The 20143-nt window shown below is 36.9% G+C and overlaps 2 protein-coding genes across 5 annotated transcripts; one reads left to right on the top strand and one right to left on the bottom strand.

The window, feature by feature from the left end:
• The first annotated feature begins 1388 nt into the window (after nt 1-1388).
• Nucleotides 1389-11394, top strand: LOC140798644 (putative ubiquitin-conjugating enzyme E2 38). Of its 4 annotated transcripts, none has more exons than XM_073152613.1 (8): nt 1389-1569; nt 1678-1765; nt 7844-7954; nt 8076-8516; nt 8601-8664; nt 9986-10125; nt 10212-10523; nt 10851-11394. In XM_073152613.1, the coding sequence occupies exons 1-8, from the start codon at nt 1559-1561 to the stop codon at nt 11163-11165; spliced, it is 1482 nt and encodes a 493-aa protein (XP_073008714.1). In that variant the 5' UTR covers nt 1389-1558; the 3' UTR covers nt 11166-11394. The 4 variants fall into 4 exon arrangements, with proteins under 4 accessions (XP_073008714.1, XP_073008724.1, XP_073008732.1 ...); XM_073152623.1 differs by having other exon boundaries at nt 1392-1569; nt 7888-7954; XM_073152631.1 differs by having other exon boundaries at nt 1434-1594; nt 7888-7954.
• Nucleotides 11395-13955: 2561 nt separating this feature from the next.
• On the bottom strand, nt 13956-16724 carry LOC140791813 (uncharacterized). Its single transcript, XM_073142477.1, has one exon. The coding sequence runs from the start codon at nt 16693-16695 to the stop codon at nt 14050-14052; it is 2646 nt and encodes an 881-aa protein (XP_072998578.1). The 5' UTR covers nt 16696-16724; the 3' UTR covers nt 13956-14049.
• Between the last annotated feature and the right edge of the window lie 3419 nt (nt 16725-20143).

Genomic DNA, 20143 nt, shown 5'->3' with positions numbered 1-20143 from the left:
TAGGCATATATAACAGTTTTGTAACACTTTGAGTCAAAGGAACATTTATTAAACCATGTCTTCTTCCTCCTTCCTCTCTCCCTCTCTCTCCCTACATAAACTAAATCTGGAAGTAGGAATTTGACAGAGATAAGCATGGTGGAGTCCAAATGGAAACTGGAGTCCAATAAACGAGCTAACTTCTTATATATCAAGTTTACAATATACCTCCTATCTTGTGGCAATTCCGCGGTTCTCATGAACTCCGATGACAATTCATAATTTTTAAATATAAGTTGCTGAACCGAAAAATAACTTCTGTGAAAATTAATTTGCTACATAAACAGTTAAGTAGATTCGTTGAAAAGAGAAAAATTATTGAAGTACAGATAATTTTTATATAAATCGTTGAACTAAAAAGTAACTAATCAGTTAATTATTGAGTAAAACAATTTGCTAAGAAAAATTATCCATCCAATTTAGTGGGTTTATTGAGCTAGATACAATATCATGATATTTACTTAGGTTCGTATTTAAGATTTCAAACGAACTAAACCGTAAAGAAAAAGTTTTTGACTATTTTAAGTTTGCTACTAATTTTTTATACATTTAAAACTTAAATACGGGACTAGATATGTTCCAATTTATATAAAATTAAAAATATATATATATATATTAATTATTTTCTGAGATAATTTATTTAGAGATTATAAAATTTTCATATAAGAAATTGTTCACTAACTAATGTTTTTTCCAGCACACCTAATTTTATATTTAAATTATAAAATTTAGTGGACATGTAAAATAAATAATTTAGAGGGCTATTTTGGTAAATAAACTTAGAGAACACAGGGGAGATTAGTGAACCCAGCAGATCATCACCTCTCGAAACCGGAGCCAAATGGCACTCTCCCGTTCTAGAAGATTCACACGTGTCCTAGTTCGATTGCGTGGCTATCTAGTGGACGATGCGGAGGCTTCCCCTTTTGCCTTGGATAACCGATCCGTTGGCGTGAGGTAGTAATAAATTAGTAATACGTAAACGGAGTGAGAGCAATGGGTTAGTCAAAGAACGTACCCAGAAGTTTAACAAAGAGATTGGGTTGGTTTGGTTTGGTTTGCTTTAGAGAGAGAGAGAGAGAGAGAGAGAGAGAGAGAGAGAGAGTCTCAGTAGTGGAAAGTGGGAGTCGTCGAAGAGAAGGACTGAGGAGATATTATGCGAACGGAAACGTAACCGAAAGGTGACCCGAAAAAGTGACACAAGAAAAAGAACCACTGACCGAAATTTCATGGGTCCCACTAGTAACTCCCTAGACTGTCCTTCTTTTCAGTCCCCATAAGAGTTTCTCTAATGTGTTTTTTTTATGCAACGGTCCTTTATAAAACTGAGAATTACTAACAGATCCTTTCTTGTTTCATCCCTTTCTTTTCTTATTACTGTTCTCTGCTCTAGTGCGCTCTCTTTCTCTCTCTCTCTCTCTCTCTCTCTCTCTCTCTCTCGATCGCCTCGGAGCTACCTTTGAGGCGATCGGTTCGCCCAATTGGAGACACATTGGCCTGCGTCATCTTGGGCACCTCCATGGATGTGGAGTACGTTGCCCACAATCCAATTTGGGTGTTGTTTTCTTCGGATTTCATCTACTTTACCGTATCTTGGTTTCCCTTGTTCTTACTACTTCTAACGATCTCCATGAGCAGGCAACGGAACTCTGAAGAAAGCACCTCGGGCGGGGACGTGGATGCCATGGACGTCGCCTGGAGCTCGTCGAAGCGCATGAGATTCCAGGTGCTGCTCCAACTTCCTCTTTGTTCTATTTGTTTGCCTTCCCGTTTATGCCGCGGGATACTTCTTCCTCTTGTCTCTTTGTACGTTTAATTCCAGATTATTCGGTTAATTTTGTTCTCAAGAAATCCTTGTTGGGTCTGTAATTTTTGACTGTGGGTGGTATACCAAGTCGCGAAAAATTTGTTCTTGATGTGGGCTGAGATCATTTCCGGTTTCTCCTAAATTGGTGATCTGCATGATTGATTTGGTGCTTGGATTTTTGCTGGAATCAAATTTAATTTAAATTGATGCGTAAAAGTTGTAGTCGTGAGTCTATTTTACAGAGGAAAGATTGTTGGTAGCAGAGTTAGTACTATTTGTGTTGCCATCATGATCTGATTCTTGTAAAAAATTTAGTTGTGGTAAATCATGCATGCATGTGGGCGGTATTTTAGGTTATTTGTGTTCTTGATATTCATGGGAATAAATTGTTAGAATATAAAATATAAAAATCACTGTTCTCTAATAATTTAAGCTTTTAGAGTAATTGGTGAGTTAATATGGTATCAGAGCCAAAGGTCATGGGTTCAAATCTTGTCGTGCCCACCTTTGTTTGAAAATATAAAACTCCACTGATTTAAATTAAATCCACTTTTTGGACCGATCAAAATGATTCAACCCAGAAATAAGGGGGAGTGTTAGAATATAAAATATAAAAATCACCGTTCTCTAATAGTTTAAGTTTTTTTTAGAGTAATTGGTGAGTTAATATAAGTTAGATGAGAAGGTGGAAAGTTATTCTAACTTTGCAAGTCATAATTGAGCTCTGATTCTTTGGTTATTACTTAACTGAAAGTTGAAATTTGAATTGGAGAGTTGTTTATCCATGGAGAAATATAGGAATAGGAGAGAAATATAATCAAAGGGTGCTTCTTTTTTATATTCCCTTTTGGTCTTTGTGGACGTCTGTGTGCTGTGCATTTGTTGTGGATGCATTTTCTGATTTTGTATGGGAATGTGTGTTAGTGTGCATGCATCTGTGTGCTGTTGAGAGAGGTGAATGTACTATATCAGGGCTATGCTTCATTTAGGGGTCTCCAGTTAAGGTTGGAGAGTAAAAGAGTGGATCCTACCTACTTGAGTAATGTTTTTATTGATATTTCCATTGTTAAATGTCGAAAAAGAAAGTTGTTGCTTCAAGATGATTGAGGAACAGCTTCTAAAAAGATTCATCATTCATCTCGTAATATTGAGATTTTCCTCTATATCATCTTGTTCGCTATCATCAGATCTTTTATTTAAATTTTTCTATACTAATATGATGCACAGAATTCATGCAATGAGACAATTAGGACCGAGCAAGTAGCAAGGTTCTGGCTCTGTCTATGTATTGCCGTCATGAGTTCAGAGTTCAGTACCATCTTCTTCATTTGTAGAATCAACAAGATCTGTTTGTAGTAAATACAGACAATGGATTGCTTGTGGGCATCTGTGTGCCGTTGGGAGTGTGCGTAACCCTTCCCCACTAGCTTGTGAATGCCATAGAAGAAGGAAACAAGGGAATAACAGAGGGAAAAGAAAAGATGGGGTATCTCTTCCAGTAAATGCATTTATCTCAGGATAGTTTGCTCTAATTAGGACATAGGGATCTATTTTTGTTCTTTTGTACCACATGGAGAGTTATTCATGGGCAGTGGAAATGGCTTATCCATTATATTATGCCAATTTATATTCCATTTTTAGTGGGCTGAAACCAGAAATCTTATCTTGCTTTTGCCGGACACATGCACCCGTGTCCATGTATTACATGCATACATAATTAAATACAAAAAAAAAATTGGACGATACGAGTGACACTAACTTTGTGAAGCTTGATTTGAAACCTTCACAAAAACTAATATTTGGCAGATTGAGTGGAATTAGTTCAATATTAATCACTTGATCATCTGTATTGAACCTAGACTAGAATATTAGCCTTCTAAGAAGTAAGAAGGCTTTTACTCTTCACTGGTTCACATGAAAATAAACATTATAAATAGCAAAATGATAATTGTCCTTATTTCCCATTATCCTTGAATAAATGAATAGTGTTATACGGTCTTATACCTCAAGCAGAGTTTGGTCAGGTACAAAGATAACTAGTGTAAGTAATTGTGATCCTTGGTCTTTGTTCCATTATCCTGAGATACCGGAGCTTTCTTTTGTTGCTGAATGCATGAAACATTATAAAAATCAGTGGGATTCTTTACATTCTAACAGGATAATAATAATCATCACCAATTCTATTCACTTCTTAGGAACAAAGTAAGCTCCTATTCACTTCAAGAATTTTTTTTTTTTTTTTGAGGAATATAACCAACCCCTTATTCTATAATAATAGGTAAACAATAAAATAATTTTTTTCTAGAATACAAATACTATTTATCAAAATTATATTTTCTGTCATACAATAATTTAATTACCAATTTATCCTAAATATCTATTTCATCAATCTATTTGTTATCAAATCAAAGGGTATCTTAATTTTATAAAAAATAAAATATTTTGTTTTTCATTTTTTTTTCTTCACTTTATATTATATCAAAGGTAATTATTATACTCTTATTTCAGAATCCAATGAACATATGAATAGTTATGCCTAGAATAAATTCCTTATTTTGGCAATAATAAATAGGAATTGTTATTCCTATTTCAACCTAATTTTGCATATGAGCGAGGTCTACAAGATAGTCGTTGGGACACTATACTTCCATCAATTTAATATTGTTTAGTATACAATGCGTTCCTCCACTATAAAGTAACACTGTACGGAGAAATTAGGATAACGTCACTATAGTTTTCAAGCTAAATTCTGCTTTTTAATTGAAAGTAAGGGGTGTGCATAGGGGTGAAAACAGGTCGGATTAACTCCGACCAACTCGTTATCCGACCCGATTTGGATCGGGTTTAGATAAAAAATTTCTATCCAATTCGGATAGGAATAGAATTTTTTTTAAAAACTCTGATACGGATTCGGATATGGGTCGAATATAATTTTTAGATTCTGATACGAATATCGAATATCCGTTTACTCACATATTTTTTTGAATGATTTACAATTTTTAGTTTGCTTATTTAAATAGTGAATATTGATATTGTTACTAATTATGTCTTATATATTATTTGTAGAGATTATTTTTTCTAATTTTATATGTATTTGACATATAAATAATTTATTATTTTTGAAACTCTTAATATTTTTGTATTAATTATGTTTAAATAAAATATCGTAATTTGTCTAAATTCGATCAACATCCGTTTGAGATTCGATCCTCTATCTGAAAGTTATTTGTATCCGTTTAGTTAGGATGTGGTATTAGACATGATCATTGGGGGGGGGGGGCGGGCCGGGTTCGGACCGAGCTTTTCGGGCCAACTGAACTTAAGTATTTGTTCATGGTTCGACCCACCAATCACTCGAGTCAGGTTGGGCTAGAATAGTCTAGCCTATTACCGCTTGTTGGCCTGTGAGAGATCGGGCTAACCCGACCCACCAATCACTCGGCCCAACCCACCTTTTAGCTATTTTTAAAAAAAAATTTACTGTTGGCTTATTTTTTTAAAAAAAATTTGTTCCTCCATTTAAAAATAATAATAATAAATTTAAAAAAAATATATAAAATGGTACAGCATCAAAGTTTCTGTTGGTTTTCACTGTAGCAGAACGGGTGGGCTACTATAACAAAACGGGCGGGCTTAGTTACTGGCTGAACGGGCAGGCCGAACATGGGTAGTTTGGACTCGGGCTTGGCTGGGCCTAAACCGGGTCCGGGCCGGGCACGGGCGGGCTGAGCCATTTGATCAAGTCTATATGGTATTAAATTTTGCTATCCGTCCAATATCCATATCCGGACTAAAATTATGGATTCGGATGTGAATTGAGCATTATCCGGTCCGTATTTGATCTGTTTTCAGCCCTAGGTGTGCAGGTTTTATCTTTGTTATACTGGGAACAACTTTCTACTCAAGGATACTGAAAGAGCAACATTGGGTTCTCAAGTTCTATTTGGCTACAATTCTTTTCTATTATTGGGTTCAAAACTTCAAATACTAGTAGTAGGAAAATTCAAGGTTGTATTTTAATTGCCTCTTCATGAGATGACTAAGAATTTATATTTCCTACTTTATCGATAGGACAGACAAGGGTTGAAGATATAAACAAGTTTGTCTTATAAAAAAGGTTGAGGATGTATTTGTCCTTTTTTCATACTTACATTTTACTTGCTAAACAAGTTGGTCTTATAAATGTGGCCTGGTCATTTCAGAAATAATGTACTTATCATCTTGTTTTATGTTAAAGTTAGAAGAAATATTTAGTCCTAACTCCTAAGCAGTTTACAGTTGGACAGTTGGAGTTTTTATGTGCAAGATAGGATCCTCAATTTATTTTTTTTAGGTCTACATGATTTTCCATTGAGCCCTTTAACAATATCTAAATTATATTTTCAACTTGTATTACCATTTCTAATGATAATTTTACATTTTCCCAAAATTAATCGTACTCCTCTCTTCGTGATAAAATTTTATTCCAGATTTATCAAGTAAGAATGTGGGCTCCGTTACTTCCTATAGAAGCATGGTTTTGCATCTTAATAGTACTTTAGTCAACCATTATATTGCACCTAAGCATATTTAGGGTTATCCTTCAGGTTCACATTCGGGATATCATTGCTGGGGGTTGTTGGTTTTCTGTTATTTCTGAAAGTTGATAATAAAATAAAATAAAAAAAACAAAAAATACCTGCCCTTGCTATAATCTTTTGCTTTCTTACTTTAGGTTTTTATTATCTTGGCAATAGATTTTATTTTTCTTTTTCTTTGTTGATATATTGACTATATGTGTAGATGTGTAGTTTAGGTTGGTACTTGACTATCCAACCTTGGAATATTTCTCATTTTTGACGCCTCATGCCAAAAAACTCATAATAAATGTACTTGAACAATTCCATCGATTGAACAAAACATGTGAAGTTCAGGTGTGAATTTAATGTAGTCCATCTTATACGAATGCTTTATTATGAAGCGAACAGTTTGATAGTGATATATGATGCCAATAATCAATAATCAAGCAACTCTTTAGAAAGCTTTTGGCGGGCACATGACAACCGGTTAGGCTGGTAATAAGTAATAACTAATAGCATGAAGCAAAATTTAGCAATGTCAATATATGATATGAATTTAATTAATTCCAGTATCTAATCTAGACTAAAAATGAGAAGATGAACGGAAGGGTCATAATTACAGAAGTAGTTATAAAACTGAAACAAGAATTCAATTTAGACCAGAAGAAATCACAAAGTCAGGTGCATGCCCTTTTGTATTAGCTCTTTTTAGTCATATCGGAAACTAGCCTTGAAGACAAAGTATTGACACTGAAATCAATAGAAACATAGAAAGAAGATGAAATACCCTGTTTAGATTACCTGCTAGATCAGCAAAAAGAGGCCAAGGTTAGAATAAATCAATAACTACAACATAATGCAGAGTTATTTTCCACAATTAGAGTAATGTCAGTAAAGGAAGCTGGGATTTGATGGCAGATTCTTGGATGATTTGCTGCAGATCTCAAATTCCTGCAGTACATCAGGATTTTTCCTTCAAGAGAGGTCAAAAGGGTGGCAGCGACAACATAAAGCTAGCCTGCAGTAGAGTTTAAAGATGATAGTTTTGATAGAACAGTGTTCTAGGATTCTTTTCCATTTAATAAGAAAATACTCCTGACTCTAATTGAGCTTTAGCAGACGAACTATATCACGATGCCCTAGCTCAATTGTCATGCACAACTATACACTACAATGCATCACTTTCTTCTCCATCCTGTTTCGTTGCATGTGGAATTGTTTAGTGCAGCTACTCCTGTTTATTATCATGGCCAATTAGAGTACATCTGGATCATATATATGACATGCACCTAGTATTACTATAGTATCATATTTTGGTTTGCTTTCTTACTTAATCTGCTCATATAGTTCCTTTGAAAGTTTGAAAAATGAATGGACTTCTGCAGTTGTTCAAATATTATTGTGCTTATGTATAAGGCTAACATTTTGGGCATTTTAGGCTGTTCATCTTGAGGTAAATTATGATTTGGATCTTCTGTTCAGTGGTGAAAGTTCTTCAAATCACAAGAATAAGCAAACCGTAGCAGCCACTATGGATTGGCAAAGCCAAGTAAGGGTGCTGATTTTTGTTAGACTTTAGAAAAGAACATTTCATCCTATGAGCTAACTTCTCTTTTTGGAAAATTTCTATCATCATCTTATATGGCTTTTCTTACTGTAATATTTTTCAGGGCTCATCTTCCAATGATCATATTGGTTCTAGTGCAAGCAATGGTTTGGAAATTGATGCTCTGATAACTAACTCAGAAGCTTCTGAGCCAGAGTTACAAGATATTGACTATTTTGGTGAAGATGAGGAATATAAGTATAATGAAGATGAGGAATACAACTATAATGAAGATGATGAAGATTACTATGATTATGATTCAGAGTTGATTGAAACAGATTATAACTCTATTTTGGCTGCTAAATTTGATGATTTGGATCTACCTCCAGGTGTGGAGGCCATTGTACCATGGTTGCAGGATTCTTCCTCTGAAGGACCAAGTGATTATAAGCCAAGAGCAATAATTCAAGATGAAATTGATTCAAAATTCAAGTTATTTAAACAGTTCGATATTGTTCAAGATTTCTCAGATCATCATTTTGCCAAGAAATCTGCAGTGAAGAAGGTAAAAGTTAAGTTTTCATCCTCCTGTTCTTACTTCATTTTTTGTCTTTCCGTACTTAGTTTTCTTGTTGGCCTGTAAAATTAGCCATTGAAAGATTGGACAACTCGGATCCAACATGAGTGGAAGCTCCTGAAGAAGGATCTGCCAGGTTAGTGCTTTCTATTTTTGATGCAGAGTTGTTTACTCTTTTTTAATGTTGTCAACCAGTTGATATTGCACTCAGCCAGTTTAAGTGATTGTTAGTAGCAAATTTAATTTCATATTGATCAAAATTATTTTATACAAATTACAATAACAATATTTGTTTATTTATAACTAATGAAAACCTTTTGCATTTTCTCCCTTTTTACAGTATAGATTGGATAGTATAATTATTTATTTACCTTGAGTCTTTGTTACATCTAGGGAAAATTATTATACACTTAATCCCGGAGTAGATAATCAAACATGTTGTCATGACTGGAACTGCCTGCAACTGGAAAATGAATTGTTGTAATATAATCAGGTAGAACTCGACAGGAAGACAGCAGACATATATATAGCAGAATCCTTTTCTAATCTAAAGCAGCTAATGAACCCCACTTTAGAAGAACAAAACTGTCTAGCTCACATAGTCACATCCTTGTGGCTAGTACATATTAGATGAATATTATGATGGCCTTTTTGATATCCCATTGGAGTTGAGTATGCACAAATGCGCCTGCGCCCAACATTGGAGAATCAGAGTGTAGCTAGAACAACTTAGAGAGTCACTTAGGATTCACAAATGTGGGTAGCTTTGTTTTTGTTTCTGTTCCCCTAAAATTAGATCAGGGAGGAAGAATTCGGGCTTTGGGATTTGGGATGTTTCTCTAACAATTCTATATTGTGATGGAAAATCTTCAGGGGTTGAGGAGGCACTTTGAGATTTCAGAATATGTGGTGGCATGCATATGTTTCTATGTAATAACATTGGTTTGCTATGTTTCTTAGGTGGAGAGCTTTAGGAGAAAGCGCATGAACTGTCTCTCAACTCACAGGCTGAACTTTCATAAATTAGATCTGATATGCATGAAGTAACTCTTCAAGATTTCCTTTTTTTTATGTTTAATGTCTGAGCATGTCTCTGGGTCTCAGTTGTTCCTATAGTATTCTGCGGAACATCAACAAATCTTATGAGTGCAAAGAAAGTACATTGAAGTGATTAGTTCAATGATATTTTTTGCTATGATTATCCACCAGCTCTATTGGATTTGGGTATGAATTTCTTTTTCCAAGATCTGTCCAATTGGAAAAGTATAACTAGATAGAGTAGCTTAGTCTTAATCTACAAGATCAGTGTGTTAATTGCACCATTGCAAAGTTAACTTTATAGCATTATCCTCTTACTTTCCAGAATATTCTTGTGTAAGCTGAATATTTTTGCTGATGCTAGAAATTCCTTTGGGCTAATTTATTTACAAACGTCAACTGATAAAATTCCTCGACAGAGTCCATTCATGTTAGAGCTTATGAAGAAAGGATGGACCTGCTTAGGGCTGTTATAGAAGGACCTGCTGGAACTCCATATCATGATGGCCTCTTCTTTTTTGACATCCGGTTTCCTTCCAATTATCCTGACTCTCCTCCTGTGAGTGATTCCTCATATTCCAGGCTATCTTTTCCCCTGCATTTTGGTTTGCATAACTTTGATTTCTCTTCATTAATACCTTGTAGTTGGTGCATTATCACTCTGGTGGACTTCGACTCAATCCAAACTTGTATGAGTCTGGAAAGGTCTGCCTTAGCCTTCTGAATACATGGAGCGGCAGCGGCTGCGAAAAGTGGAGCAAATCAAATTCAACCATGCTGCAAGTACTGGTCTCTATTCAAGCTCTTGTTCTGAATGAGAATCCTTATTTTAACGAGCCTGGATATGCACTGCAAGAAAATACTTCTCATGGAAAACTGAAGTCCTTGGCTTACAATGAGGAAACCTTCCTACTATCCTGCAAGACAATGTTGTACTCACTACGAAGGCCTCCAATGGTAGGGACTATTCCTCTATTCACCAATGGCATCTAATGTTTATGGCCTTGTTTGCTTTGAGTTTGGGGATCCCTAATTTGGTTTAATAACTAAATATATTTTTATCCTTTATAATATTTAACTAAGTTCACTCTCTAAAAAAATTAAAACTAAAAAATAAGACTAACTAATCAAATTTGGAGCTTAGCTTCAAAACAAACAAGGTCATATAAGAATGAAGTGTCGTAGGTCAACTAAATTGGTTCTGGACCACGAGCTTCGTACATTTGTCTTCAGCATTATAAGCTTTAGAAAGACTCATAGCAAAACTTATTTGGCTTAATGCAGCATTTTGAGGACTTTGTTGCTGGACATTTCTGCAAACATGGGCGTGCTATACTTGTGGCATGCAGAGCATACATGGATGGTGCTCGCGTTGGGTCCATCATCCAAGAGGGGGAGGAGAAGGAGAAGCTAGAGATCAGCAACCGCTCTGAAATGTCCAACACCTTGCCTGGCAAACGTTTTGAAAATTTCAAGGCCTCACTAAAGAAGCTTTTTGAGAATCTTCTGATGGAGTTCAGCGTAAAAGGAGCTAACTGCAAAGAATTTTTTGCTCAGGAAGTCGTAGTAGATAAACAAGCTGCTGCTGGAGAGCCCTGAAATACTACATAAAGACTATTACATTTTTGCATAGGAAAACTCTATAGTTCACATCTTGTTCCCATATAATAGGAAATAATCAACAGTGTGGTGATCTGTTAATCAAACTTTAAGTGTCTGGTGGTAGTGTATGTAAATATTTGTAGCCTTGGTTTGATACTAACGAAGGATAATGTAGCAACTAATTTACTTTTAATCTGCAATACCTTTTCTGGTGGTCTTTTGAATATGGTAACAGAGCAGGAGTCCTGAGTTCGAGTTATGGGTAGACTTCCATTCATTTAATTTCATACTTCATGTGTTGTACCTTGTTGAAGAGTTATCGCATAAAGATTACGTCATAACCAATCTTGGATGGCTTATGAATGTTAGTTAACATAAGTAAACACCTGACTACCAAATTTAGAGGTGCAATTTTGAGTAAAAATCTAGAAAAAACTATTCTATATATTTTTTGTTTTCTTCCTTTCAGTTTATTTTTGGAGAGAAAAAAAAAGGTGCAGATACTTTTTATCCTCCGTTCAGTTTATTTTTCCTTTTCTTTTCTTCTATTCTCTCGTATTTCCTTTTCTTTTCTTCCAGGCTTAAAGTTATCGGGTCATCATTGGAATTGGAAGACTTTGTGGATTTGGTCCAGATCTCGTAGTTGGCTTTTATTCTAATTAAGTTCATGATGTTATCTCTTTTTCTAATTGGATTCACGTGTAGAATGACCCGCATGCACTCTTAGATCTATAGTTTGATCCCCCAAAAAAAATTGATGTTGAACTATTAGTCACATGGCTAACATCAATTTCATTCCTTTTTTTTCTTATTGAAAATTACTAATACCATAGTTGTTCATACATAGGCACAGGAACTCTCATTTTAGTAACATTTCCAAGGCCAGGGACTACTTTTTTTCCCCCTCGCAAGCTCTAGCTTTGCTAGGGTTTGGCTCAGGTCTTCCTTTCCACTAAAAGGGATTTCTCCGCTTGCCATTGCCGCCGGCAAGGTTCTTTCACTCCCCTCCCTTAGTCGACGGGCTAGGGGAGGGGTGAAACCTCCTTTTTCTTCTTCCCACTTTTCTTCTTCCTCTTCCCACTTTTCTTCTTCCTCTTCTTTCTTTCTCTATTCCCAAAAGCTCGAAATGTATTCCCTCTCAGCATTTTATTGCCGCCCCTCACCATCCAAGAAACCCCCTTCAAGCTGTTGCCGTCGTTTCCTTCCTAGCCAGCGTTTTTTTTATAGATCCCACCCTTATCGAATCTGAGGCCACTGCAACTACCCCTCACCGCTCCCCTTGCCATATCCGGTCACGCCACCTTTCCACCTCCTTCCCCTCTTGGAGGATCGGCTCAACCACTTCCTTTCCACATCTCCCCTTTTCTTTCCCTTCTTTGTGGGTTGGCTGCTACAATAGTTGTTTCGCTGCCATTAACCTATTTGGACTATTGGTGCTTGTTTGTCTTCTAGCATCACCGACATGCCATGTCAGTGCGGCTACTCTAGATGGGGAGAGGGTCCAAGACCCATTCACAATAGCAGCCTGTGCTCACAGACGTCTATGTTTTCGGTGATCTTCTGAAATTGTTTGGTTCTAGATGTCGTGTTTTTTGAGGTCTATGATTGTGTTATTTTATTTTGCCCTACTATAGATTTAGTGTTGTTCGTTTTTCTTTAACTTGTTGTTTCAGGCGGGTGATCTTCGATCTTCCTACCTTAAGAATTCTTAGGGCCATATCTTAGACTGCTGAATTGACAAAACCTATAGGTTGACTCGAGGCTCTTCGCTCCTAGAAATTTCTTGGGTTGTTTATCATTTTAATTTTCTATTATGCCCCGAGATTGATGTTCTATTTTAAAATTTTGTATAGTCTATTATAGATCAAGTGTGAGGCTTGAGCCATCGCTCTATTCTCTATATTTTTTGTGTATCAAATTGTATTGATATAACTCTTAAAAATTAATAAATTAACCCCTACGGGCTTTCTCTAAAAAGAAAATAAAAAGCTCTCATTTAAGATTGTATTCCTAGGTAGCTTGAATCATTTTACCTTAGAATTTTATATTTTCTTAATGGCTAAGTCTCTAACTATATTGTTAATTGAATTATAACCATTAAGTTTTCTAACGAAATTTAAATAGAGTTTATTGGATTGATAAGATTAAAAGGGGCCGTATTATATGACTCTATAAGTATTTTGGATTCGAATCTCATCGACATCAACTTAATTGGGACATGATCATCTCCCACTACTCTTGTGTGCTAATGATTCATGTAACCCACCATTAGAGTGGAAGCTTCTCTCTTCTGCTATCATTTGACCAAATTGCGACAAAGACTAGCATTGAGACCCACAAGTAAAGAATGCATCAGTTGTGAGATTTTTTCTTACAGAAAATTTTCCACAAAGAAGACAATAATTAAAAGATACGTTACAATAAATTATGGTTGGATTGGATGACTTGGTTTTTGGGCTGCTCATCTTTATCCTGACAGGATGCAATTGAGTCAAGTAGTGGTAGCAGATGGGAAGAAGCTTTGACTTCTAATGGTGGGTTTAAATAAAAAGTAATTCTATGAAGACATTAGAATGGAAAAAATGGGAGTCAAATAGATAGGAAGGAGTTCTAGTAAATTGGATAAAAGTCTTTAATTCAAGAAAAACCAACAAAAAACCCAAAATTATTTTAATTTTTTTGTGTTTAATATTGTTTGCATCTGCATTTTAGACATATTCCATTTTCTGTTTTAAGAACATAGTTTTCAACTTATATTACTGGTTTAAAATGGAAGAAGAGATCCAGTCAGGAGAAGCATATTACTCTCATTACAATGATACGTCATAATTAAGATAAATCCATGAACATCTTATTGTTGCACTGACACCAAATCTAGATACTATCTACCTAAAGGAGCAAGCTCATACTCCCCTTCAAGGCTTCTCCATCTCATGGGAAGCATGCAACGCCCGCCAAATCTTTGCTGCAAGTAGATCACCACTACAAAGATCACTCCTCCACAAGAAACTACGATATCCCATGCACCAGAGTATAGATCATAAACTGGACTCGCATAGACATAGGAAGAATCCCAGTGATCACCCATGAAATGCCCAGCTCTGTAAGCATCATAGACGTGAGGCATGGCTCTAAGAATTGTAGTGCCAAAATAGAAGACAGGAGTTAGAACTACATCTTTGGAGGATCCAAACAAGTTGCATATGATCTGAGGGAGAAGGAAGGAGTCGAGAACTAGTCCTGCATAGGAGATCAGATCCTCCCAAATGGAGTGGTGGTAAAGTTTTAGTTGAGCAAACCAAGCGATTAGTCCTCCTGCAATGTACAATGGCAAGCTACTTTTGAGAGCTCTCTTTTGAGCCACCCACATGGTAGCATCTTTGATGTCCGGATTTGATCTCGAAGACGAAGACCATGAAGACCATGCAAGTTGGAGCAGTCTGAATTGGAGCAGGAAAGCTATCATGGTTACTAGCCTCACTATGGTCTCATTCGATTCAAGCCACCCTCTGTTCGATAGCAGGATGTTGGATCGCTGGTCTCCGGTGACGAAGAACAAGGCCTCCAAATTGAGCACTAGAGGGATCATGTGGCCCAGAGTGAGAATTACGAGCATGGCGATCGATATCGAAGGAAGAACATGGGGATGCTTCTTGACATGGCGGAGCTGCAACCAAGTAAAGAGGCAGAGGAGGGTGAGAGAGACCGGAACCATGACGATTTCGACGCCCATTCTCTCGGCTATTGTCTCTGCCATAGATACGTACATGACGTTAGAAGAGATCGACAAAGGATCAAAGTAGAGAGGGTCTGATTTTTGTCTCGTGCTAGTGACAGTGCCGTAGAGGTTCTCATCCTTGTCTGGATTTAAAGGAGGGATGCTGAATTTGATGAGGATTTCGCAGTCGATGGAATTAGTACTCAGAGTTTTGCATCCTACCAAGCAGACCTTTCCGGTTCTCGCGTCGTAAACGCCTTCAGCCGAGATCTCAACTGATCTAGTGGTGTTAGAAATTTGCCATAATGTATAGCTTAAAGCATAGCCCACGTTCCAGATGCTGTGATCTGTATCAAGGGGAGGGGCTTGTATTTGAGGCGCAGCTTTTGGTATAGATATTTGATTGCCATTGTATGTCTCGTTTAGAGAGAATTGACTCAAATGACCCCAACCAGATGTATAGTTAGAATCTGTAACAGAGATCTCGAATCTCATATCCATGGATGGCCCATCTGGGTATCTCTTCTTCCCCACACTAGTAGCAGCGGCACCACCCATGGCGACGTCGCAGTGCTTTCTCACAAAGTCCAGTTCAGTGTACCTGTACGTAACGCCAGGAAGTGGGTAGAGAGTGGAATCTCTGATATCGATCAGAGAGACCATCTTGAAGTAGTTGTGATCTTTCGTGTCCTTCTTGTTGCTCCACATCCGGCCGACGATGGCGTGCCGGCTCTTGATCGAGAAGAAGGCACGGAACCAGAAGCTAAGACCAACAGAGCAATCGCCAAGAGAGGAGCCTGAACCTCCATGTACGTGGCATGCCACGAGGCAGAGGTGATTCCTCTTGTGATCCCAGAATCCCTCAGCGACCATGGATTCCTGTGGCAAGAATGGTTTGTCGTAGACGTAAGTCCTGTTCTTCGACAGAGAGATGAAGAGACGAACTCTTCCTTTGTCTGAGCAGTGGATTGACATCAAGGACATGGAGATGAAGCCTGAGAAAGGAGTTGGGTTGATGAGAAAATAAGACCCGTAGCCAAAGTAGTACTCCAGATGGGAACAGAGGGAAGTGGGCTCGAGGCCTAGTGACTCTTGATCAAGTTTGAGAGGAGCGCAGGACTCGTCTGCGACGGAGATCATGGTGTACTCGTACTCCTTCTGGGCATAGGCGAGGAGCGGGATTGAATCGAAGTGTCTCGCCGAGCCCACGTCATCCAAGATCTCGACCGTCCCTCTGACAACGCTGGTCGAGATGTTCGATGTCTTCGGGTAGTGGAGCTTCATAACGACGGTGAGATCGAGAAAGGTGGAACGGAGGAAGCCATGGCCAACCATGCAGAGCTTGCTGCTGGATTGAGACCAGAAGCCTGAAAGCGCAAAGATGGCTCGTTGGAGTCGACCTCCTCTAGTAGAGCTTGCTGAGCGTAGGGCGTGGCGGAGCACGGCAGAGGAGTTGCGACCGAGGGAGGAGGCACGGCCGCCGGTGAGGACGAGAGTTCCGGCGAGCTGGAAGGTGTCGGCGTCCCGGGTCTGGTGGAGATAGCGGACCGAGAAGTGGAAGGATCCGGGGGAGGAGAGGGTGGAGTCGTGAAAGAAGAGGCTGCCGCCGCCGCCGGAGAAGTAGCCCTGGGAGATGTCGAAGGAGTAGTAGGAGGAGTGGGAGCGGGTGAGCAGGGCAGTGGGAGTCGACTCGGGGACGATGGAGTGGCAGTGATCGCTGTAGGTAATCTTGGTCGGCTTAGAGGAAGAAGGAGAGAGGGAAGTGAGGAGGGGGAGGAGGAAGAGGAAGAGAAGCCATGGAGTTGCCATTGGAGTGTTTTAGGAGTCTGAACAGAGTTATTGGTGTTTTATATGCGAGTAGAAACTAGTGGGAAATCACATCTGAATTCATTTCATACCGAATAGTTAAATTAAAATTAAAATTATATTATTTTCATTATATATTTAATAATTTGAAAATACTTTAAAAAATTAGAAATTTTTTTAATATATTTATCATATTTTTATTATATGAAATTCTATTAGTACTTTTCGAGATACATCAAAAAGCTTATTCATTTTTTTTATAATTTTATCTCTTATCATAATTTTTAAATTTGACCTATAATTTGATTAAATGCATTATATTTTAGTCTAATTTAATGAGATAAATTCACACAAATAAAACTACAGAAGTAGGGGTGAAAACGGGTCGGATTAACTCCGATCCGACCCACTATCCGACCCGATTCAGATCGGATTCAAATAAAAAATTTCTATCCGATTCAGATATGGATAGAATTTTTGAAAAAAATTAGGATACAAGTCAGATATAATTTTCAGATTCGAATACGGATATTGGATATCCGTTTACCCACATATTTTTTTGAATAATTTACAGTTTTTAGTTTGCTTATTCAAATAGTAAATATTAATATTGTTACTAATAATATGTTATATATTATTTATAGAGATTAATTTATCTAATTTTACATGACATACAAAAAAATTATTTGTTGTAAAACTCTTAATATTTTTGTGTTAATTATATCTAAATAAAATATTATAATTCTTTTAAATTCAATCAATATCCGTTTAAGATCCGATTCTCTATCTGAAAATTATCCGTATCCGTTTAGTTAGGATATGCTTTTAAATTTTGCTATCCGTTCAATATCCATATCCGAATCCTTATCCGAATTAAAAATAAAAATCCGGATATGGATTGAGCACCGTTCAATCTGTTTTCGCCCCTATAAAGAAGCTTATTAAATTTAGACCTAAGAAAAAGGGAGTAAGTAAAATATAATTTCAAGTAGATATAGATTAAATAAAGAAATTAGTCATCTTCTATCAAGAGTCAAGACACAAATCATAACTGACTTGAATCATACGCATATTAAAAGAATCAAACGTATGTTCTTAGATTCTCTCAACATTCTTGTCCATTTCCAAATTCTTCCAAACCCCACTAAAAGAAAGAAAGAAGACGATGGAGTATAAGTTGGGTGACTTTGACTTTGACTTGGGGATTGGGGAAGCTTCCACTTCCGCAAATGGGGATAAAAGAAATCATTATCTCAACGATAATTAAGTTAGATAGAAACAGACCACAATAATCCACAATCATTTGAAGTTTCTTCTCATACAACAAGATGTACTTGTCATACCTCCAAGTGTACATCTGGACTTGGATTCCGACAGTTTATGTTTGAAAGAAGAAGGCAATATATTTTGTGCTGGTGGGTTATATCATGTTTTGATAGAAGGTTTGGGCTGTTCTTGTTTACTTGGATGTTTGGTAGATTGTGTTTGGATCTTGTTCTGTTTGGAATGAGACTTGATGCACTGCACATTATGACTTGATTGTTTATTAATCTATGTGAAGAATATTAATATATATATATATATATATATATATATATATATATATGCACCATTTAGTGAGTAGGAAAAAGAATGTAAACTATAAGTGATTAGGCTTTAGGCCTTAAACATATGATTTCTGGCTATATCATTAAACCATCTAAACTTTGTTTAATAGAATACACTGTTATTTAACTATAAGTTCACACGAGCTAAGCGACAGAAAAAAATAAAGTTTAGTGGGATAAAATAATTTACCTTGACCTACAAGATGGCAAGATAGATTAATGCATCAATTGTGAAACACTTGATGATTTATTTTTTTATTTTTTATTTATTTTAATGAGGATTTCTATTTATTTTGCCTTTGACTTTGAGGAGGATATGATTAAGGTTCTAACACAAGAGCTTTGGTTAGGGGTGAAAATGGATCGGATATGGACCGGATAATATTTAGCCCATATTCAGATTCATATTTTTTATCCGGATACAGATATTGGACTGATAACAAAATTTAAAATCATATCCGAACTAAAAGAATACGGATAATTTTTGAATACGGACTGAATCTTGAAGGATACAAATACAAATCAGAAACGAATTGGATCTTAAACAAATACGGATACATATTGGATATAAACTGTCATATCTGTATTCGCATTGGGATCCAAATTTTTTTATAAAAACTCTGTCCGTATCCATATTCGTATTTAGATCAAACAGGGTATTTTACCTAAATTCGATTCGGATCAGGTCGGTTAGCGGGTCATAAATCTGACCCGTTTTCACCCTTAACCTTGGTCAATTCGTGATCAAGTGCCAAACCTCATTCATGCCTAACTTCCATGTTTTGATAGAGGTCATTGAGAGCCCTACAACTACAAGCATCTCGGAGGAACCTTAGCTTTTTTATATCCCCTTCGCCTTCAAACCTATGTTTGTCAAAGTTAGCAAGACCTTGCCTCGTAGGAAGATTGACTAGCTCATTCATAACCAAGCCAGAGCTAACTTTGGTAAAACTCTCGGTGATTGCATCCTTTTACTCGGGTCTTTGTTATGAATGTGTGGATATGGACTCCCAAACCTATGGGTACGGTACGCCTACTTCTACCTTTATTACTAGAATTTTTTGGAGATTTTGGGGCAAGTAGTTCAGATGCCAGGGTTGGCTTCCCAGGAATGCTTATCTCCACTTCATCTCTCTAACCCAAAGTACTTCTTGCCTACTTTGCTTCATGCAAGGCAGTGGACTGTGGACCACATTCTCACCCGATGCCTTGGCACAACAAAAGGTGGTGCCAAGGGGATTAACCTATCAAGCTCATCAATTTTCGTTTGATCGCCATGACCATGGACCTCCATATTTGCTTCCATTAGCCTGGGCTTAGTCTAAGCCTACCTAGGAGCTTGACTGCTTGGACCAGGTTGTCTGAAGGCACTATCAAACCAATGGCAATGGTAGATAATAAACCATTGGTTTCTCATAATTTTAAAGGGTTTCTCTTAGAATCGCCATCCCCTCCCGGTTGGCTTTTTGCCCAATATTCAATGACTAAAATTTCTTTAATCTTTTTAAGTTTAGAACATAAAATATTTATAAGTAATTTCTCTTATCAAATAAATAAGGTTTGTTTTGCACTATGATATTGGAAACAATACATACTTTAGAACAATTTTTAACAATTTTTGTAAGGGTTACGGTGATTAATTAGATTTAACCGACAGGATGATACTTTTGATGATTTCGGTGGTAAAACTGTTGAAGTTTCTTCCTGATACTCCAAAATGCACTTCTGGATACAGTTACTCACTTGGATTCCGACAGTCTATGTTAACATTTTAGGGTCTCAACCTGTGAATATTTCAGCTCAGCTGTTCGATAATATGAATGGATAGATATAACAATCAGATA

This window comes from Typha latifolia, chromosome 1 (genome assembly GCF_019914945.1).
Source record: "Typha latifolia isolate L0001 chromosome 1, TyphaL0001v2, whole genome shotgun sequence".
Classification (NCBI taxonomy): Eukaryota; Viridiplantae; Streptophyta; class Magnoliopsida; order Poales; family Typhaceae; genus Typha; species Typha latifolia.
Note: the sequence above shows the minus strand (reverse complement) of the source record. Positions and strands in the feature narration are given on the sequence as shown.

Bases quoted from the DNA above. Each gene is read 5' to 3' on its own strand.
- LOC140791813 (XM_073142477.1), bottom strand. From the start codon at position 16,695: ATGGCAACTCCATGGCTTCTCTTCCTCTTCCTCCTCCCCCTCCTCACT.
- LOC140798644 (XM_073152639.1), top strand. From the start codon at position 1,559: ATGGATGTGGAGTACGTTGCCCACAATCCAATTTGGGT. The intron at 1,766-7,843 runs GTGCTGCTCCAA...TGGGCATTTTAG, and splicing joins CGAAGCGCATGAGATTCCAG to GCTGTTCATCTTGAGGTAAA. The intron at 8,517-8,600 runs GTAAAAGTTAAG...CTGTAAAATTAG, and splicing joins AGAAATCTGCAGTGAAGAAG to CCATTGAAAGATTGGACAAC.